Source organism: Rhinopithecus roxellana, chromosome 3 (genome assembly GCF_007565055.1).
Source record: "Rhinopithecus roxellana isolate Shanxi Qingling chromosome 3, ASM756505v1, whole genome shotgun sequence".
Lineage (NCBI taxonomy): Eukaryota > Metazoa > Chordata > Mammalia > Primates > Cercopithecidae > Rhinopithecus > Rhinopithecus roxellana.
In genome coordinates this window covers 159,934,661-159,957,578 of record NC_044551.1, presented here as the reverse complement: position 1 = coordinate 159,957,578, position 22,918 = coordinate 159,934,661, and the positions used below count along the sequence as shown (strand labels likewise).

The following is a 22,918-nucleotide window of genomic DNA, read 5'->3' as shown; positions in this document are numbered from 1 at the left end:
ATCCCTCCAACCAAAGCTTCCAAGATCACTTCAGTTTCTGCACTTCATACTGGTGACAAGACCCTCTTCCCTTTAGTGGGTTCTTGCAAATATGTAAGGAGCTGGTGTGGATAAAGCACTCGGCACAGAGCCAGGCACAGAGCAAATGCTCAGTACAGGCTAGTCAGTAGGAGATCCTGGATCGCGACTGCTCAGCAAGACCCCCTCCTAGCAAAGACCTAGTAAAACCAGATGGCCCTTACCACCCACCTGAGCTTCAGGAAAAATCAAATGTTCAGAATAAAATTAACAAATCAAACCCATTCTCCAAAATAAAAACCTAGAAAGAATAAAGCAACCAAACTGACAAAACAAAAAACAAAAGCCAGGCCCTCCTGCTTTACAGCAAAGCTCCAAGTTGAGTTGTTACTCTACCAGATGCACTGAGTCCATCTCCTTCAGATCTTTCTCCTTTTCCTGGCCAGCTGTTCAACCACAGCACAGGTGCTGGGGTGAAAACATTTACAAGGCAATTTGGGGACTAAGGGAAGAATTAGAGGGGACAAGACAGGCCCTCCAAACTGGAGGCCAAAAGGTAGGTCACAGGGGATGGCAGGAGATAACACAGCCTTTGGGTCGGACTGCTGACTCACTGAGCCTTCAAGCCAGGGTTTACTAAAGCATATGCCAGACCATGTGCTTCAGAACCCTCAGGATGCTTATTCAAACCGCACATTCCTGGGCCCCATGGCAAATCAATTAAAGCAGAATCTCTGGGAAGGGGACCCAGGAACCTGTATTTTCACTAGCTCACAGGAAGTTAGGAGCTGTAACTTTTCTGTGCCCAAATGCCTCTGAGTTAAAATGCAAACTGTCATTTACTAATGGAGGAGGGAGGCAGCACCAGTACCCCCTTTCTTTCTGCTGTCTTCTGTTTCCATGTTAAGGCTTACCTGAAGCCCCACTTCCTTTGTAAATATTACCATGGAATCCCTTCTACCCGCACCCTCCTCTTCCAGATTCCTAAAATGCTCATAGTACATCCCACATAGTATGCATGCGTCCTATTAATATGCTGTTCAAATGTGCTAAGCTTTGCTTCTCTATCTAGTTTTTCAGTGCGTTTTGGTTTGGATTATAGCACTTCCTGGCTCGACAACCTTCAGTAATTCCCTTCTGCCTCGTGAATTATAATGATACAAGCTAACACTTAGATATGTTATGAAGCTGCCGTGTGCTTGGAGTTTTAGACATATTGATTCATTTGGTTCTCAGGATCCTAGCTTATATTATTATTATTATCCATATTTTGCAGATGAGAAAATTAAGGCTCAGAGAGGTAAAATAATTTGTGCATAGTCACAATACTAGAACCAAAATTTGAACTCAGCTTGTTTGATTCCAGAGACCAACCCCCTTCCCACTATATCAGGCCTCTATTTAACCAGAGAGTGTGAGCCATGCTGATAAGGACGATAACATGTTGAGCACATGCCAGGTGGCAGACCTTTTGCGAATACGCGCTTTACACCTGCATTTCCTCCTTTCATCTTCAGAATGACTATGGAGTTGGTTCTGCTATTATCCTCACTTTACTGATGAAAAACTGTGGCTGAGAAAAGTTAAGCATCTTGGCCAAAACTAAATATTAATAGCTGGTAGACGATGAAAATGAATCAGAGCCCAGGACATCTGATCCCAGAGTCTGTCATCTTAACTACTACTGTTGTTGCCTAGCCCAATGCTCTGAACATCAAAGATGCTAAGTGCTTGTTGGGCTGAATGGTGCCAGTGTGCAACACTGAACTGCACCAGTGTCCAAGATGCTATATAAACACAAAACGTGTTGCCGCAAGCTGCCTGAGGGGCTCTTCAGCCCAGCAAGCATATAACAAATACAAGCTTCTGGGGACACAGGTGTGCTTCCTGCCAACCACTTTCTCTCAGCTCTACCCCTGTGTACACCATACACCCCTGCGCATACAACTCATGCCTTCTGCCCTCCTTTGCTCACCATGGACAGGGAGCAAGTGTGTGACTAAGGTCTCTAATGGCTGACTGTTCCCAAAAGGAGTCTTAACTAAAAGAGGTGCAGACCCCTGGGTAATTAAAGTACATTCACTCATTTAAAAAACGTTTACTGAACACCTACCACATGCTAGACACCATGCTAGGTCCTTGCACATAGCACAGAACAAGCAGACAAGATTTTGCTCGGCGGGACAATCAAGTTATAAGCAAGCATATAATTTTAGGGAGTGGTGAAAGGAGAAAGACTAGAGCAGATGGGTAGTGCAAGTGCAGCGGCCCTGCAATGGCCTGCAATGGGAAAAAGCTGGGAGTGATTTTAGAACAGTGGTGGGCCTGTATTTCCTAAAGAGCCTCACGGTGAGTGTGTCTCTCTCCTTAACTCTGCCATTAGTGCCACAGATAACACGCAGACACAAAGGCATGAGTGTCTGTGTTCCAGTCAAGCTTTATTTACAAAAACAGGCGGCAGGTTGGATTCGACTGGCAGGTCATAGTTTGCTGCCCTTACTTGAGAACATAAAGAAGGTCTGCAAAGCTGCAGGATGTCAAGCGAGGGTAAGAGGAGGTCAGAGGGGTAGGAACTGGGCCCTGGGGGGCCTTGTAAGTCACTCTCAGAGCAGTGGGAGGCCACTGATAGATTTTAAGCAGGAAATAACATGATGTGATTTTCATTTTCAAAGATGACTCTTGCTGCTATGTGAAGAAGGGGTTATGGGAGCAAGAGTGGAAGCCAGCAACAAGATGTGTCAGGCGGCCAGTGGAAGCACCCAGGTGAGAGGTGGAGGTGGCCTGGGCTTGGACATGGCAGCGAAGATGGCTGGAGAAGCTGAAGGAGATCCCTGAGTGCTCTCCTGTTAACCCATTTCCTAGGCAGCTTGGGGGCTCCCCCATGAGGATGTTCTCCATCAGCAAAAGAAACTTGGGACGGGCCTGCTGTGTAGTGGTGCTGTCAGGTACCATGGGAATGAACGGATCCAGCTCCACCAGATCTTGTTAAAAGTATCCCTAGAACCCAATTTTAGTGACTGCCATGTGCATTTTCCAGGTATCACGAATCATGTTGCTTCAAGATGACTAACGTTCCTGAGAATACGAGCTATTTCTCTTTCCAGTTACTGTCTGAGGTACTCTTGTTAAAATGGACAGTTTCCCAGTAGATTGGCCAGAGCTGACACTGGAATTATTTCTAGGTATTGCACATCCATTTCCCACTGCACAAAGTCCATGAGCTGACAGTAGCAGCCACTACAGAGTCACAGTAGGGGCCCCTGGAATCCAAAGGCTTTGAGATTAATCATTACGAAACAGCAGACTTTCACCTCCCCGGGCCCCTCCCTTTTCCTCTTCCTTATTCATTCTTCTTAATCCTGACACACACACAAAGACACACACACACACACACACACATGTGCACTTTCTTCTGATTGGTCTGATGATTTAATCTGACAGCTACACAGCATGCAAATTAAATAGCCTTTACCTAATATCCCCAGTGGTAAACTAACAAGAAATGGAACAAGGAAAAAGACCCCCTCCCCGCCCCCCGCCAGGCAGAATAATAGTGTTCTGTAATGCCTCATTTTCTCCTGTACAGGTGAAGGGGTGGGGAGGAAGAGGGTCTACGTAAGCATTTTCCTCTGGAAAGAAGACCTAATAACATATTTTCAGTTAACCCAATTGAGAAAGTGTACTAACATTTCGTCAGGTCCATTTTCTACTGCAACTCCGTCAACACTGAGAGGTGTTTTCTTTCAGGTTTAATTTGGCCTTTTGCTCCTCAGGGAATTTGAAAGGTCACTGGCAAGGCTGGTTAAAAACAAACCAGCATCAGCAAACTCTGCCACGACTCCTAGAGCCTACAGGAAGGCTTGGGTAAGGCCTCTTACTCTTTCAACCAAACTTCCCTCCTGCTCTCATCTATCAATACCTATAGGATTTCTGATGATTACCACGTTGTAGGCGGGAGCACTTACAGAATTGTTAGGTGGCAGGTGGCGGGTTGGATTTGACTGGCAGGTCATAGTTTGCTGACCTTACTTGAGAACATGAAGAAGGTCTATGACGCTGTAGTATGTCAAGTGAGGGCAAGAGGTCAGAGGGGCAGGGACTGGGCCCTGGAGGGCCTTGTAAGTAATTCTCAGAGCAATGGGAGGCCACTGAAGGGCTTTAATGTCATTTCCATTTTTCAAAGATCACTCTCGTTGCTCTGTAAAGGGGGGGGTTATGGCAGCAAGAGCAGAAGTGAGAAGATGTGTCGGGCGGCCAGTGGAAGCGCCCAGGTGACAGGTGGAGGCGCCTGGGGCTTCAGTGTGGCAGTGAAGATGGCTGTGGATGCTGAAGGACACTCTGCTGGGGAAAAAAAGGACTTGGCAGTTAACAATCACCCAGGCTTCTCTTCTCTTATTTTTTTTTCCCCCTTTATGCTTAACTGTTTAAGCTACTGTAGAAAGACTTAAAAATGAAAGAAGGTAGGAACATAAAATGGTAAAATGGTGCAACTTCTTCATGAAACAGTTTGGCGTTTCCTCAAACACTTAAACACAGAATTAATGTGGCTCTGCAATCCCATTCATAGGTGTATCCCCAAGAGAACTGGAAACCTGTGCCCTCACAAAAACCTACATGCATGTTCACAGCAGCATTGTTCAAACAGCCAAAAAGTGGAAACAACATGCCCATTTACTGAGGAATGAGCTTACATAAACTGTGCTATATCCATACCATCACACATAAAAAGGAATACGGTTCTGACACGCTACAATGTGGATGAACTTGAACATTATGCAAACTGAAGAATCCAGTTTCAAAGATCACATACTGTATAATTCCATTTGTATGAAATGTCCAGAGCAGGCAAATATAGAGAGACAAAGTAGAAGAGTGGTTGCCTTGGGCTGGATGGAAATGGGTTGTGGTAAGTGGGGCATGACTGCTAAAAGGTATGGGGTTTCTTTTGGGGGTGATGAAAATATTCTGGAATTAGATAGTGGTGATGGTTGCACAACTCTGAATATACTAAAAACCATTGAATTGTACATTTTAAATGGGTAAATTGTAGGTTGTACAGCTATCTTAATAAACCGTTAAAAAATGGAAGAAGGCTGCACTCACCAAAAGGAATCACAAAGAAGATAGAAGCATATACATAACTTTTGATAGTTTAAAACAATTCTGCCCCTGAGATCAGGAGTCCTTTGTGTTGTCAGAGGGAATGGCTGATAGGAACATGATGATCCCTTGCCCATGTGAGCAGTGAATTGGGACTTAGAGGACAGACCTTTAAGCCCTGGATTCACCTGTCAATGTAGGAATCTCTCAAATTCTGCTCTTCTACAGACAGAAGCTCCTTCCCTGCTGACAAAGCAGGGAGCAGAAGCCCAAGCAACGCAGCCCATTCTGGTTTGTCTTCTGTAAGAGCCGTGTCGTGTTACGGCAGGATGAGGACTCCACCGCCTGGGCCTGCGTGGGGGACGCTCACCAGTAAAATGGCTTTGGACAGCCTTCAGCAGCCCCATTGCACCTGCACTGCACCTGCAGTCTGCTGGGGACTGCAAGCACCAGCTGTGAACAGGAGAGGTGGCTGGGCTGGTTGTTTGTGCACTTTGATTTATAAAGGGCCCAGATGAAAGTTAATGGAGCAAAGGTTTAAGGACGGTGCTTGAGGCTTTGAGAGCGATAAAAGGGAATGCAGACCTAGACAGTTCTGGGGTAATCCCTCCTCCTTCTGCTGACCCAGAAGGCCAAGGGTTGAGTGTGACCTGGGAAACTCCCATGTTCTGTGCCTTGTTCCCCCTTTTGTCTACCTGTACCTGATGGGTATCTCTGCTATGCTGAATGCAGGGGCTGGGCACACACAACGGCAGTCCCTGCGGATGTGAGTACAGTCAAGGGCTGGTCCCCAGGAACCCATCTCTGCCTCTGGCCTGGAATGTGTTTACAGATACAGCCAGGACCCCAGAGTCAGGTGCAGCACCCACTGCTCAGACAAAAGTGAGGAAAAATTGTCACTGTGAACTATGAGAGCATCAGGGCCTTTTTTGAAGATGGATACAATGATGACGATGGTTTTAATAATAAAAATATTAACTTATTGAATGCTTAATACGTGTTGAGTACCATTTTAAACATGTGATGGGTAGGATCTCTTAAAGCCACTTTCAGGTCCTGGGCTGGGTCTTTTGCAGGCACAATCTCATTCATGGTGGTAACAACTCAACACGGAGCTGATTACACTAGTTCACTCTTCACAATGTCTCCGGAAGTCCTGCTGCTGCTCTTTTATTTTGGGAAAAGATACAGAAACCAACACACACACACACACACACACACACACACACACACACACACACACACACATATACACGCTTTTTTTCCTTACCCATTGTATTGAGATTTTCCCTAGGGAGGAGCTTTGAAAATGCCAGTTATTTATGTGCTCCCCTTGCCCCCGCCCCCCGCCCATATCTTTGTGAGGGGATGAGAAACTCACCATTATCGAAGACCGTGCCTGCTGTGAACGAAAGTTCTGAGTCATGTTCAGCTTTGCAGGCATACAAGGCTTTCGCCTTCCGGAACGGTGTGCTGTGTGAAAACAGGAGTTTATTTAACATTTTTGAAAAAACCCTTAGAAAGCCCCAGATATTTAATCTCTCTTCTTCCCTTTCCCTGTAAACTACCTAGTCCCCTCTCGTGGGAAGTGCCTGGCAAGGCAGGCAGATGGCAAGACATGAGGTGGGAAAGCTGCAAAGGTCACAGGAGAAAAATGAGAAATATTCAGAGAAAAGCCATAAGCTTCAAGAAGCTACACTTCTTGTGGGGTCACCTTGTGCCATGTTAAAACTCTACCTGGGAGTTACAACAGCCAAACAGGGGGAGGGCAGGCTGGGCCCCATTTTTGGAGTGGGAGTGCCTCGCGGGAGGGGAGGGAAGCAGGGGCAGGAAAGAAGTTCCAAGCTGCTCTGGAGAACACACTCCCAACAGACCCTGTTGAAAGCTGGCAATGCTCAGTGAGTCAAAAAGGAGAAATTTCAGCAAAGCCAAGTTTCAGTTCCAGGCCACGGGCGGACATGAGCTCTCCCAGATGTTCCTGATTTCTTACTAGGCTGGGTCTTGCTGGTGAGGCAGGATTCCAGAGCTGGAGCTCTCCAACCCCCAGGGGAGGGAATAGACAAGGTGCGTGAGGGCAATTACACATGTGTGTGCACGAGCACACACGTGCACCTGTATGGGGAGTGCGGGAGGAGGAAGAAGGGATGGGGACATGAGGCGTTTTGTTTGTTTTGTTTTGTTTTTGCTTTTCTCACGTCCAATGAGTGTTTACAATCACTCTCACTGTGCATCCGAATCACCTGGGGAACATTTAGAAAATGCAGATGTCTGGGTTCTACCCAGATGTGCAGATATTATATAGGCATCTTTTTTTTTTTTTTTTTTTTTTTTGAGATGGAGTCTCACTCTGTCGCCCAGGCTGGAGTGCAGTGACACCATCTCGGCTCACTGCAAGCTCCGCCTCCCGGGTTCACGCCATTCTCTTGCCTCAGCCTCCCGAGTAGCTGGGACTACAGGTGCCCACCACCACGCCCAGGTAATTTTTTGTATTTTTAGTAGACACAGGGTTTCACCGTGTTAGCCAGGATGGTCTCAATCTCCTGACCTCATGATCCACCTGCCTCTGCCTCCCAAAGTGCTGGGATTACAGGCGTGAGCCACCACACCCAGCTGAGCATCAATATTTTAAAAAAGCTCTCCAAGTAATTCCAATATGCAATGAGGGTTGAGAGCCACTGTTCTAGAGCAGAGGGTGGCAAACTTTTTCCGCAAAGGGCCAGGTGGTAAATATTTTAAGCTTTGTGAGCCACATGGTCTCACAAAGTGAGATTGTGCAGGGTGATCCAAGTAAATGGTTATCTCGAATTTATTACTGGGCCATAGTTTACTGTTGTTCCCTCTGGTTTTCTAGGAGCCAAGAGATGATGGCCAGGTGGGAAAACACTGGGAAAGCGGGAGAAAATGAAGTGGGACCCCTGGGAACGAAGGAAAGAAGAGTCCTTAGTATTCATCAGCTCCAACAGGAAAACAGCTCTTCCTGGCTAATTATGATGAAAGAATAAAGTTCAGGACAAAGGGCACAGTCTGTGAGCCAAAGAAACCAAGTCTGTGTTGGCCAGCAAGGACCAAATATCCTATGTGCAACTTTCCAGGGAGGAACATAAGAGGCTTTTTTTTTTTTTTTTTTTTTTTTTTTTTTTTTTTTTTTTTTTTTTTTGAGAAGCTGGGAAGCAGAGAGGAGGAGTGACTTGGCTGTGAAAAGTGCTAAAACAGATAAAAGACTATACTGACAGGCAAATGGAGCCTGTTATGACATTGAAGGTGAAAGGAGAATCCAGTTCACATTAGCCGGGGTCTCAGAGACCAGGTTTTGAGGCAATATTTCTGCCTCTTGAGGACAGGGCAGAGCAGGTCCTGGGCAGGGCAGAGCAGGTAGGTAAAAAGCAAAGAGACCAGGGAAGGGGGACTAAAAGTAAGGGAAACAGCATCTGAGGAAAGGCTCCTCTGACTGGATTTTCGCAAACATTACTTTTAACCTCACTAAATAAGGATAATGGGACAAAACAGGGGCAAGCCTGGAAACCAGCAGGGGTATTTGGCAGGCAGAAATAAAAGGGAATGGTCCAGGTGTCCAAGATTATCATTCAAAAGGAGTAACATTCCATTGATATTAGGTTTGTGAAATTGAATAACGAAGTGGCAATAACATCATACATTAAAAAATAACAGACTAGGTGCTGTGGCACATGCCTGTAATCCTAGCACTTTGGGAGGTGGGAGGATTGCTTGAGCCCAGGAATTTAAGACCAGACTGTAGACACCTCCATCTCTACAAAAAAATTTTAAAAATTAGCCAGGCATGATGGGACACGTGTGGAGTCCAGGTTACTTGGGAGGCTGAGGCAGGAGAACTGGTTGAGCCCAGGAAGTTGAGGCCGCAATGAGCAGAGATTGCACCACTGTACTCTAGTCAAGTGAGACCCTGTCTCAAAAAAAATGTAAGTAAATAAATAAATAAATAAATAAGCAAGCCATGAAAGGGCCTTGTTTTTTCCTCAAGTTGATAAGTAGCCAACAGTCTATGGGAGGAATTTTCCCTTGAGATCTCCCTCTACTGCCATAGGATAGGCACAAAAATGGGACAAATGATAGAAGAGGTGCTTTTAAAGGGGGCCATTCCTATTGCCCAAGGAGTAGGAATGGGTAGGGTTGCCAGATAAAATACAGGACACCTAGTTAAATTTGGATGGCAGATTAAACAATAAATATTTCTTTAGTATACATTATGTCCCAAATATTGTATGGGGCATATGTATATGAAAACATTTTTGTTGTTTATCTACCATCCAAATTTAACTGGGTATGCTGTATTTTTATTTGCTAAATCTGGCAACCCTACCCAAAAAGTCTTATCTTCTTAAAAGCTTGTCAGCTCAACAAGTCAAGTGTCCCATAACTCCTTCTCAAAGGCCTTAAGCAGTTTGCTTTAGGTAGGGTTCCTACCAAAACAGACAAATCCTGTTGGCAGAAAGATTGTGTTTGTAGGCTTTGGCTCTGATTGAAAAAAAATTAAAAATCTCCACCAGGCATCACTGGTTCTTTGGCTTCCTCTTCTTCACAGTGCATCTCAAAACTGGCTACAGAGAGCCTGGAGCAGTTTTTGGCTGCTCCTGTCACACTGCCCTTCAGACTTCAGCTGGGCCTTTAAAGGCATGAACAAGTTTGGATCCTCCTGCTAGTTCCCTTTTAATTTTCGCTTCTGAGTATGGCACAAGGCCTGGAAAGCACTCACAGGAGTTTCCCTCAAATGCCCTTGCAAACCTTGCAAAATGATGACCCATTCTCCATCATATGGCACTACAGGGAGGTGGGACCAGCTAGACTGGCAGGTGGCAAAGGGTTGATCATTTAGGCATAATTCCAGGGACTCCTGTGCAAATGCAAGTTATGGGTTTGGGGCTGTGGGCTTTTATGGGGGAGGGATGAGCAAGTGAAAGAAAAGGGAAATATGGAGGGAATGCATCTCCGGCACCCTGTCTCTACTGTGCTGCAAAAGGCATCTCCATTCCTGACTTTGAACAAACAAGGTCTATAAATGGTTTGAAGAGGGGACAGTGATATGGTTTGGCTCTGCATCCCCACCTGAATCTCATCTTGTAGCTCCCATAATTCCCGTGTTGTGGGAGAGACTCGGTGGAGATGACTGAATCATGGGGGATGGTCTTCCCTGTACTGTTCTCGTAATAGTGATTGGGTCTCATGAGATCTGATGGTTTCAAAAACGGGAGCTTTCCTACACAAACTCTCTTTTTGCCTGCTGCCATCCATGAAAGACAGGACTTCCTCCTCCTTGCCTTCTGCCATGATTATGAGGCCTCCCCAGCCATGTGGAACTGTAAGTCCGTTAAACACCTTTTTCTTCCCAGTCTTGGGTATGTTTTCATCAGCAGCATGAAAACCGACTAATACAGACAGGAAGCAATTTCCAGAGGAGACATCATTCAGAAGTTCATGGGACCACTGATTAGGTCTAATTCAATATTTACTTTTAAAGGCTTTGCTCAGGAAGGAAATCTGAAGTTTATGCTCTGGAAGTGGATTTGTGGGAGGCCTCAATGAATAATGGGTGTATACCACCACCTCTTTGCTATACACTGCAGTATATAGGTTTTGGCCCTCTCTGTTCCTCTGATGAGCTAGCTCCCCAGCAATGTTGCTATCTGTGCTCCCCTGGGCATACACACTTAGCCCAACTCTGCCTTGACTTTTTTTTTTTTTTTTTTTTTTTGAGATGGAGTCTAGCTCTGTCACCTAGGCTGGAATGCAATGGCATGATCTTGGCTCACTGCAACCTCTGCCTCCCAGGTTCCAGCAATCCTCCTGAGTAGCTGGGATTACAGGCGCCTGCCACCATGCCTGGCTAATTTTTGTACTTTACTAATTAGTAGAGATGAGGTTTCTCCATGTTGTCCAGGCTGGTCTTGAACTCCTAACCTCGGGTGATCTCCCCGCCTCAGCCTCCTGAAGTGCTGGGATTACAGGTGTGAGCCACTGCGCCCTGCCTGCCTTGACTATTTCAAGAGGGCAGCTTCCTAAAGGGTGTCCAAATGGTGCTATTCTAACAATGGCCAGAGGAGGAGGTACTGACTGATTGTGACCCCAGACACACAAGATGGGCAGATTCTATTGCCACTGCCCTCTGTCAATCTGGAAATACTTTGGGAGGTAGGAAGAGGTAAGAAGGAAAAACAGTCTGGAAATACTTGGGGAGATGAAAATGAGTGAAGAGGTAAAGATACTTGACAAGAAACAGGGCCCCAAAGCTCAGAGTCACAAAAAAGTGAGTGCCATCAAGGCAGAGAGGACATTTTAGGATTTTAGCTGAGTGATGCCACTCTCGAGTCTCTTAACCCATTTTGTCCAAAGGGCCAATATTGTGAAGATTTTTACTCCATTTTGATAAAAATGAAGGAACTACATTCTCCTAAAGCCCAAGTTTCTCTAATGAGTGAGTGAGGCATTTTGGAAGCTGACTTGTCTGTGGTCACTTAGTTCCCTCTGGTTCAGGTCCGTATGATCTAATGAGAATCCATGCTATTTCTGGTATCTTAAAAAGTTAATGTCTCCCAAAGTGCCCAGAAGATGTCCAAGGAATGATTAGGAAATCACTAGAATGTCAGAAAGACATGATCTGAAAATTTCCCTTATTTATAGAGTGAGAAAAAAAAAAGAATTTATTGAAAAGCTCCTTCCCATCATCCAGGACAAAGCCAGATAGAAAGCTGTATAAAACCTAAAAGAGCAAGCCAGGCTCTGGGCCGGGAGTGGCATGGAAACTCAAAGCTGGGGTTACCCACGTGTTTGGAGGAAAGAGTGCTGAGCTGAGGGGGAGAAGTCCTGAATTCTGGATTGGCTCTCATTTAGTCATGTCATCGTGTCCAAGTCACCTCACTGTGCTTTAGTTTTCTTTTTCCACAATAGGTTTCAGGCCATTTCTCTTCTCATTCTCACATGAGGATAGAATGAAATGATAGATGTGTAAGTGCCTAGTGGGGAATAAAGTAATACATGTATCTGTATCTATATAAATAGCATGGGGTTTTCTTTTCTTCTAAAAGTGAAACTCGGCTTCACCAATTATTTAAGCCTCTCTGCTGGATCCACCCTTTGGAGAAAAAGACAGAAGAGAAAATACTCCCAAAGCCCAAAACGCTTCTGATGCTTAAAACTGGGCTCTACTATTTGGTTGTCTGAAAGCCGAGACTAAGCTTGAGAGAGAAGCATGTTCAGGAGCTTCACAGCATAGGAATTCTGCAGGATCCCTATTCATTCTTTTCCTGGTTGTAAACAGCTCTTTTTTTCCCAAAGAGCACAAGAGTAAATAACTTAAGTGCGAAAGTCACAAAAGCAGGGAAAACTACAGCATGGCCCTGAGAAGAGGAACTAGGTCAAGCTGCTCTCCCTCAGAGAGAGGTATGCCTATTCCCAGGACAGCTCAGGCTTCATGACACACAGAGACAGAAGCAGGCTGGGAGTATGGATGGTTCTGGGAGTATATGGGGGACACGGAGGCATAAGCCATGAGCAATTTAAGAGAAATCGCTTCATCTCTCAAGCTTTTATTCTGTGTTCTATTTGGCTCTCCCCCACTGGATCTGGTCTAAGTGACTCGGTGTCACCGCTCAAGGGCCAGGGGCCCAACCCCGCAAATAAATGTTGCCTGTTGCTACCTGATAAAAAAGAGAGAAGAAAAGGTTGGCACGTGTCTCAACACTGTTCCCGCTTATGTTATCTTACACCAAAGCACAGCGAGCACATGAAATTGAGAGAGTCGTCAAAACCAGAGTCTGATTCAGGAGGTGCTCCTTCCCCTAACTCTAGGCACCAGAGAGATTAGTTCAGAAACTTGAGTCAGGGTTAAAAAGGGTGTGAAAAGTGCCATGCTGGTTCATGCAAATGGTCCCTTTTAGCTCTGGTCTCTTAGGATGGAACCACAGGAGAGCAGAGGCAGCCCCTGTTGCCCCTGGCCAGCTTTGGATAAACGGGAACAGATTGGTCATCATCCGAGATTTTACCTGGAGTCTTCACGTACCGCTTCTTCTGGCCTGTCAAAAAGCAAGTGCAGGTTTGGATGGCAGGGAACAAAGTTGACGAGGAGGCTGAACACTGCATGAAGAGAGGACCAAGCCAATGAGAGAACAACGGCAGCAACAGAAAACCAAACAAACCCTGCAACAGACCTGACGGGGGAGGAGTCGCTGGACGTGGATGAGGTGGGCATAGGGCTGGATGGCGCCGAGAACATGGGCCAAGATGGCGAGAGGGGTGAAGTTGGGCTTGGATTCGGGGGGCTGCAAGACATAACAACCAGAAAACTTGTCAGCACACAGGGAAACCACAATGGGAGCACAGGAGGTCATGGGAGGCCAGATGACGGAAAGCTGGGCAGAGCAGAGGAGCACCGAAACCCAGGGACGTGCTGTCAGGGCCATGTCACAGTCCTCCAGACCAAACCTCTGCATCAAGTAACGTCTGTTCTGTAATTCCTCGGAGTATAAACAAGCTTTGCCCAGCAGAACAACTGCTTTCCAGGTGATAGAAGCTTCTTCAATCATGTCCATTGGTGACAAATACCCTGAGCCCATGCACATGAGTTCCCACACACACATGCTATCACCAGCCTTGTTCCAAGGCAGGGCTAGCTTATAGTGAGCCTTCAGCTTCCACTCTTGTGAGAGTGTTTTTCAGGTTATGTCTCAGCAGAAATGACCATTTTTTTTTTCTTCTGGGCCACAAAGGCCATTCAGTGAGAAAATAATTTCCTGTTTGCATTTTTAACTAGATGGGCTGTGTGCCACTGGAGATCTGAAGTGCTGCATGAAGAAGCCGATAGCCGATGGAGGTGAATACAGATCCACCTCTTGGGAGATGGTATGCAATTACCAGCAGAATGCGGTTCCTCTGAGGTTTGCTGCCCGGGCTCGCCCTTTCTCCTTTCGTGGAATTTGGGCATTACGATACTCAAAGAAAAAGCCCCAGAGGCAAGGCAATAAAAAAAATGAGCTGAAACCTTCAATTTGTTCTTTTTGTTCTTTGACGGGTGGCTAATGAAAAGTTTGGAGAGGAAAGGATGAAATTACTCACTGAAATGTGGCTTGTGGATTTTAATTGGTTGTGTTAGCCTTTTGACTTATTTCCACAAATGACACAAGCACCTTCACAACTCTGTGAAATCATACATTACAAATAGGGCAAACACCAACGACTGAGAGAAACCAGTTCAGCCACACCACCACTTGCCACCCTCGAATCTCAGCAGACTGCTGGACTGTTTGAACTAAGCACTTCATGGGGGCAAAAATGACAGAAATCCAGTTCAAGGGGAACAGACTTTCTAAGCGTACTGCAATTTAGCAGGCACACACAAATGTCCTACTTACTGGGACTTCCCTAGGGTTATACCAATTCAAACATGACACCACAAGAGTAGCCCTAATTACTTACTGTTGTAACTCCTATAGACAAATAACAGCAAAAACCAGTGTGAGTTCATCAGAGAGGCTCAAACTAATGTGACTGATAAACACTTTATTAAATTTAATTACGTATATTTTTAGAATATAAATTCCATGAGGCAGAGGCTTTTGTTTTGCTTACTGCTGTATATCCAATGTCTAAAATAGTGTCTGTAGGTATTATATTTAACAAATCATTATTGAATAAACTAATGAATCTCATTTACACACCCGAAAAGCCCACAAACAGGTACTGCTATAATTCCCATTTCACAGATGTGGAAATCTGGGCTAAGCTGAGGCTTCCCTAAGGATACCCAGCCTATAAGTAACAGGGCTGAGGTTCAAACCTCATCTGCTGATTCTAAGGCCAGGGCTCCTGCAGCCAGTATACTCCCTCTGAGATAGCAGGACTTGCCCTGTTCCTCTAGCCTGTGCCAAGCTTCTTCATAGACTCAGTCATAGCATTAGAACTCTTCTTAACCACTGATTCATGTGTTTCCTTTAGATTCCTACCCTATTTGCATGGGAAAATGACAATACAGTGATAGAGAATCACAATAAGACTCAACATATTCTAAATTCCAACAAAATCCCCAATCCTGCCTCCAGTGTTCAGTCTGGCAGATTCATATAGCAGAAGGAATTCATATAAGAGAAGAAATAAAATGTAAAGAGTATGACTCTTTAAAACTTTTTTTTTGTTAATCCAGCAAAAGCTAGTCATTGAGCACTTAGTATGTTCAAGACAATAAATGATATTTGCCAAGGTCCCTTGACTTCAAGAGCTTAAAATATATTTGACAAGAAGCAACAGATTTAAAAACAATAGTAATGTAAGACAGTAAGATCCATCAGCTGAGGGCTAAGCTATTATTAGCTTAATACCTGGCTCCCCCTTGATTCTGTCTCGAGTCCTAGGAAAAGTGTCAACTTCTTTCTACTGTGCAGTTTCCATTTTCTTCCACAGTTGCTGCTAGTCAGAGAGGCCTCACTTTCTCAGTCCTCTCAACACAACCCCGCCCCACCAGGCAATGACCTAGTAGGCAAGGCCTGGCAACAACTTTCAAACCACAACCCAGTCCAGGAACCCAAGCAGAACCAGGGACAATTTGGAGATTCAAGAGAACAGCCCAGACCCAGGGGCTTTTACCAATGTGTTCTTTTGGTCAGTGGTTACCACAGGACAATTAAAAAGTCCTTCCAACTTTTTTTTTTTTTTTTTTTTTTAATGACTTTAATAAGTAGGAAACACCTCCAGCTTCCTATTCCATCTGTACCAAGAATTATGCCTTTGGCTAATGGCATAGTTGGGAACATATTCTGTGAACACAATGTGGGTTCTAAATGTTTTTCACAACCTCAGATATCTAAGTGGTTCTTGGCCAGAAGTACATGGCTGAAATTATCTGGGGGTGTGGCTGGAATGCAGGATATTCGTAACTATTATAACAACTTACTCCTCAATCCCCATGTTGATTACCGTAGTATCAACTGCAATTTTTTTTTTTTTTGGAGATGGAGTTTTGCTCTTGTCACCCAGGCTGGAGTGCAATGGTGCGATCTCGGCTCACTGCAACCTCTGCCTCCTGGGTTCAAGCTATTCTCCTGCCTCAGCCTCCCAAGTAGCTGGGATTATAGATCCCCGCCACCATGCCTGGCTAATTTTTTGTATTTTAGTAGAGACAGGGTTTCACCATGTTGGTCAGGCTGGTCTTGAACTCCTGACCTCAGGTATTTCACCCACCTTGGCCTCCCAAAGTGCTGGGATTACAGGCATGAGCCACTGTGCCTGGCCTCAAATGCAATTTTTAACAACAGAATTTCAGAATTTCATTTGTTTGTTTGTGGTTTAGCCATAGCAGTAACATTTGGTATTAAGTGACCGCTTTTTAACATTTATTACCACTATGTTTGAATTGGTATAATAATAAAATACATACTCCATAGTATTTCTGTGATTTTTTAAAATTATACTTTAAGTTCTGGGATACATGTGCAGAATGTGCAGGTTTCTTACACAGATATACACGTGCCATGGTGGTTTGCTGCACCCATCAACCTGTCATCTACATTAGGTATTTCTCCTAATGCTATCCCTCCCCTAGCCCCCTACCCCCTGACAGGCCCTGGTGTGTGATGTTCCCCTCCCTGTGTCCATGTTTTCTCATTGTTCAACTCCCACTTAGGAGTGAGAACATGCGGTGTTTGGTTTTCTGTTCCTGCGTTAGTTTGCTGAGAATGATGGTTTCCAGCTTCATCCATGTCCCTCCAAAGGACATGAACTCATCCTTTTTTATGGCTGTATAGTATTCCACAGTGTATATGTGCCACATTTTCTTTATCCAGTCTATCATTGCTAGGTATTTGGGTTGGTTCCAAGTCTTTGCTATTGTGACTAGTGCTGCAATAAACATACATGTGCATGTGTCTTTATAGTAGAATGATTTATAATCCTTTGGGTATATACCCAGTAGTGGGATTGCTGGGTCAAATGGTATGTCTGGTTCTAGATCCTTGAAAAATCGTCACACTGTCTTCCACAATGGTTGAACCAATTTGCACCCCCAGCCACAGTGTAAAAGCTTCCTATTTCTCCACATTCTCTCCAGCATCTGTTGTTTTCTGACTTTTTAATGATCGCCATTCTAACTGGCATGAGATGGTATGTCACTGTGGTTTTGATTTGCATTTCTCTAATGACCAGTGATGATGAGCGTTTTTTTCATATTTTTTTGGCCACATAAATGTCTTCTTTTGAGAAGTATATGTTCATATAATTCACCCGCTTCTTGATGGTTTTTTTTTTTCTTGTAAATTTGTTTAAGTTCCTCGTAGATTCTGGATATTAGCCCTTTGTCAGATAGACAGATTGCAAAAATTTTTTCCTATTCTGTAGGTTGCCTGTTCACTCTGATGATAGTTTCTTCTGCTGTGCATAAGCTTTTTAGTTTAATTGGATCACATTTGTCAATCTTGGCTTTTGTTGCCATTGCTTTTGGTGTTTTAGTCATGAAGTCTTTGACCATGCCAATATCCTGAATGGTATTGCCTAGGTTTTTTGGGGGTTTTTACAGCTTTAGGTCTTACGTTTAAGTCTTTAATCCATCTTGAGCTAATTTTTGTATAAGATGTAAGGAAGGAGTCCAGTTTCAGTTTTCTGCATATGGCCAGCCAATTTATTAAACAGGAAATCCTTTCCCCATTGCTTGTTTTTGTCAGGTTTGTCAGAGATCAGGTCGTTGTAGACGTGTGGCATTATTTCTGAAGCCTCTGTTCTTTTCTATTGGTCTGTATATCTGTTCTGGTACCAATACTATGCTGTTTTGGTTACTGGAGCCTTGTAACATAGTTTGAAGTCAGGTAGCGTGTTCCCTCCAGCTTTGTTCTTTTTGCTTAGGATTGTCCTGGCTATATGGGCTCTTTTTTGGTTCCCTATGAAATTTAAAGTAGTTTTTTCTAATTCTATGAAGAAAGTCAATGGTAGCTTGATGGGGATAGCATTGAATCTATAAATTACTTTGGGCAGTATGGCCATTTTCATGATATTGATTCTTCCTATCCATGAGCATGAAATGTTTTTCCATTTGTTTGTGTCCTTGTCTTATTTCCTTGAGCAGTGGTCGTAGTTCTCCTTGAAGAGATCCTTCACAACCCTTGCAAGTTGTATTCCTAGGTATTTTATTCTCTTTGTAGCAATTGTGAATGGCAGTTCACTTCAATTTACCAAGCAAATGGAAAGCAAAAAATAAAAATAAAAAATAAAAAAGCAGGATTGCAATCCCAGTTTCTGATAAAACACTTTAAACCAACAAAGATCAAAAAAGACAAAGAAGTGTATTAAATAATAGTAAAGCGATCAATGCAAAAAGAAGAGCTAACTTAATGCAACAAGAAGAGCTAACTATCCTAAATATATATGCACCTAGTACAGGAACACCCAGATTCATAAAGCAAGTTCTCAGAGACTTACAAAGAGACTTATACTACAACACAATAATAGTGGGAAACTTTAACACTCCACTGTCAACATTAGACAGATCAAGACAGAAAATTAACAAGGATATTCAGGACTTGAACTCAGGAATGGACCAAGCAGACCTAATTGACATCTACAGAACTCTTCACTTCTGTGATTCTTTAAATGACTAAAGAAATTATGCCTTTTGTTTATTTGTACTTTAGAGTCATGGCAATAAACCCATCAACAATACTACTGCACATTTTTATGTACCACAATGATGCCTGTTGCAACAGAAGGACTGTAAACAGACGAACACTCCTCCAAGAAATAGAGAGCACATTGTATTTTAGTTCTGATGCAAAACTGAAGGTGTATGACTACGCATTCTCATACTCATAGAACAAACACATATGTGAGATATAAGACGCACAGGGATGGTTATTATGGCCCAAGACTCTTTGTAGAATCTTAAATTCTCCTTTCACTACAGAAGTGTCTGGCTGTAGATTACTTGAAAATGACAATGGCAGACAAAATAAATAAATAAATACAATAAAAATCTTGCTCCCTCCAGCCCCTCATCAAACCCAAAACAAAACAGACAAATTTCAAAATGGTCAATTTCACTCCTGGCTCTGAAACCTCCAATATCAAATTTGCAACCTCTTTCCCACTAATGAAGCCAAGGATAACAAACAATTAAAAAGAGGAAAAAATGATTTTATAACTACAATTTTAGCAGACGACTCCTAAAGGCATTCCTACAACCCTCAGAGTCCAGATGGGTGTCTTGAGCTGAATACCTGGTGCCCCTAAATATTCCTGGGTTCCTCCCAGGCCCCCACATCTAGGCCCAATGACAGCAACAACATGGCATATACTTCAGCATGGAAGGAACATTTGCTGGTCTGGTTTGGATTCAACTGGTAGGCTTACATCCACTTTAGTTTGCTGGCCCACAGTGTCCTCAAAAGGAGTCAGACAGTCCCAGTCAGTCTCTCTGAAATTCACTGGACAGTGAAAGAATAACGGTTTAGGAAGATAAGGCTAAAAGGTTTGGCAGCATACTGGGTTGTGGCTGATAGGTCAAGTACAGTGTGTAGCAATATCATCAGCTTGACACCCTTCTGTGGTGACTCACTTGACTGATGGAACGTCTGCTGGACCAGCCAGGGAATGCCTGCTGTACTGTGGCAGGGCTGCCCAGGCAGGCTCCCAGTGTGACAAGGGATGTGGCAGACCCTCTCTGGTCTCCACACCACAGTAGTAGAGCTACTACAAGATGAGAGGTTCTATTACTGGAGGAGTAAGCTGACCATGAAGAAGGAAGTTAATCTTTCAAAATTCTAATAATGAAAATTACCGACGGCCTTGTAGAAAATTGGAAAATACCAAAAATCAAGAAGAAAAGAAATAAAATCATACATAATTTATGCCACTGATAATCACTGTTAACACTTTGGCATATTTGTCCTCACTTTTTTTGGAGAATTATACTACACATGTAGTTAATACCCTGCTTTTTTCCCACTTAATAAGGCATTTTCCAATGCCATAATATAGCCTTTGATAACATATTTTAAAAATGGCTACAGGTGTTCTATTGTATGGTATACTCTGATTAATGTAACCATTTTCTTATTGTGTACACTCAGACTCCTATCCCCCTTTAGCTATTATAAATAGTATTACAACGCACATCTTTGTAGAGGATTCCTGCCAGTGTCTCAATTGTTTCCTTGGCATAAATTCCTGAAAGCAAAATTAGTGGGTCAAAGGCTAGGAGTTTCTTTCAAAGGTCTTGATATACCGTGCCAATAGCTTTCCAGAAAGGTTCTACTGCTGTGCATTTCCACCAACATTGAGAATTCCTTCTCACCATGACACCACCACCATTAAGCATGATCATTAGAAAAAAATTAGATGGACACTTTTTCGGTGTTCAGAGGTCACCTTGGACTCTTTGCTTTCCTGATCTTTTCAGTGATATACAAATGAATACAATTCCCTGCCTGTGCTCTGTTTCCACGTGGAAGCAATGTTTAATTTTCCAAAGGGCATTTTGACAAGACGGTCGCGTGGGGAAGAAGACAGGCAGATGGATAGACAGACAGATATCCACAATCCGGAGACATGAGACCCCCTAGTTGAAAGATATGGCTGCTCTCAAAGGAAAAGAGAGTAGTGGATTTGTAGCTTAGTGTAGGACTTTCAAAACAAGGACGAAGTAGGAGGGATGAGGCACACAAGGAAGGGCCTGAGAGTCTTGCACTAAGAGTCTCCGCAGTGTCAGACTATGGAGAAGCAGCAAAATTGGCATTTGCACGTCTCTGCCAGGCAGTGGCCCATGATCTGCAGTCCAGGTCCCCAATCATATGTCTCAGGCCTGGGCTGAGCCTTGGATCACTGGCCCAGGGCTCATCTTAATGCTGTCAGTTCCCCTTCTGGGTTAGACTGTTAACTGGGGATGGTGCTATTTAAGTAACAGGGGGCAGCTTTAATTTTCCCTATGATGAAAAAGAGAAGAAACTTCCATGAAAATCTAAAATGTCCTATCTAACCTAATCCCATTTCACTGAATTCTTCTTCCTTGGAAAATATCTCTTTATGGTTTGACTTAAGGTAGAGGGAAATCAAAGTTTAGCCAAGAAAATAGAGCCAAAAGGAATAGTGGTAAATTGGCTAGTGGTAAACCAGACCAAATGACACAAAACCAGTTTTTATCTGTTGAAAATTTGAAGACATATATTCCTTATGTGTGTCCACTCAAGCTTTTACAACACAGAAATCCTGTATAAGTCCTAACCTCCTGGATTTTCAGTATGTACTTCACAACTTTACGAGCAGAAAAAATTCACATGTCCCTAAGCTTGACTGTTCCATGTTCTTTTCTATTACTCATGTGCAGATGTCTTTGCACAGATTATTTCCCCTCATCTAATATAATTTAACATGCATTTTTATTTAAAAAATGACAGAGTTCTGTTTCTGATTTTAACGAAACTACTGAAATCCCCTTAAGGTATTAACAATAATAGGGAATTGCATTTTAAAATACTTCTTCAATAATTTGCTTTAAAAATGGCTTGACTAGTTTACAATGCAGTGATTCTGTTTTCTAGCTTTAAAAAAATTTTGTTAAACTATTGGGTACTGTGGCTATGACCTGGGAGATGGGATCATTCGTACCCCAAACCTCAGCATCACACAATATGCCCATGGAACAAACCTGTACATGTATTCCCTGAATCTAAAAGTTGAAATTATTTACACAAATAAAATAATTTATGAAGTTTTAAATAAACTTTAAACTTAGATGGGGTGAGTAGGAATGGCAAGTAATTCCATGATTTAAACAAAATTCAAGATTTTGGAATAGCACATACATCATCCTTAATGTTCCCCAAGTCAATAATCTGAATCTTTTCTCATTGAATAATACAGAAATATGAGGTAGAGGGAAAAATTCCAGATTGGAAGCAAAGACATCCGGACAACACTCCGAGTTCAACTGCTCATTGTACAGAAAAACCTCAAGGGAAAGGGCCAGAAAGGTTAAATGGGCAGAATGCTTCTATTGTGCACCATGGCTCACAATACTTATTGAGCTTAATATTCTTTCCTGTTGAACCTAAGTGTAGCCTCTCAATCTTTTCCAATACCACATTTCAGGCACAACAGAACTTCCCAGAATGAAAATTATTTACTTTCTCTCAACTAAAAAATTTCACAATTTATGAATTTATTTTTTAAAAAACACTAAAGCATTTTGGGGGCATTATGAAGTGTTCATATGGTAACATTTGCTATTTCAAAAGATATGAATAGTTGCTAAGAAATCCCAATACTTCCTTACTAGGCATATAACTCTTAAATTGAATGCAGTACAATTGCCTTTCTCTACATAATGAAGATATTGTGCTTGCCAAAACAAATTCACTCAAGTAACATAAAAATAAAAGGAAAGCAATAGTGCTACTACATCCAATCTTTCATTGTTCTGGGGTATAATCTAAAGCCACTGTTTAAATGCTAGAGATGTTTAAACATGATTCTTAAAATCTGTAAGCAAGAAACTATGACTGTCTCAGGGGGTTGAGAGTAGGGAACTGAATGTACAGATATGGACTGTACATTCACTTTTTTATTTTTACTGTTTGGAATTTATCATGGGCCTATACTATTTTATACTACTAATGGAAAGTGCTCTTTTATACATGGTGCTAGAATAACTGGATATCTCTATGGAAAAAAATGACACAATCCCCTACCTCACACCATACATAACAAATGTGTTCCAGATAGATTATAGACCTAAATGCCAAAGGCAAACAATACCGATTTTAGAAGAAATAACTCCAGAAACTGAAGGTTCCCAAAC

The 22,918-nt window shown here is 43.1% G+C and overlaps 1 protein-coding gene across 5 annotated transcripts in view; it reads right to left on the bottom strand.

Annotated features, from left to right (window-relative positions):
* ARHGAP26 (Rho GTPase activating protein 26) overlaps positions 1–22,918 on the bottom strand; it is a 459,132-nt gene that overhangs the window by 8,192 nt on the left and 428,022 nt on the right. For 3 of the 5 annotated variants that reach the window (XM_010388274.2, XM_030927932.1, XM_030927930.1), the window contains 2 exons: positions 13,134–13,409; positions 6,500–6,591 (listed from right to left, as the gene is read on the bottom strand). In XM_010388274.2, coding sequence (XP_010386576.1) covers positions 6,500–6,591; positions 13,134–13,409 — 368 coding nt within the window. The remainder of the gene's footprint in view (positions 1–6,499; positions 6,592–13,133; positions 13,410–22,918) is intronic. The other 2 variants (XM_010388276.2, XM_010388277.2) reach the window with 2 other exon arrangements.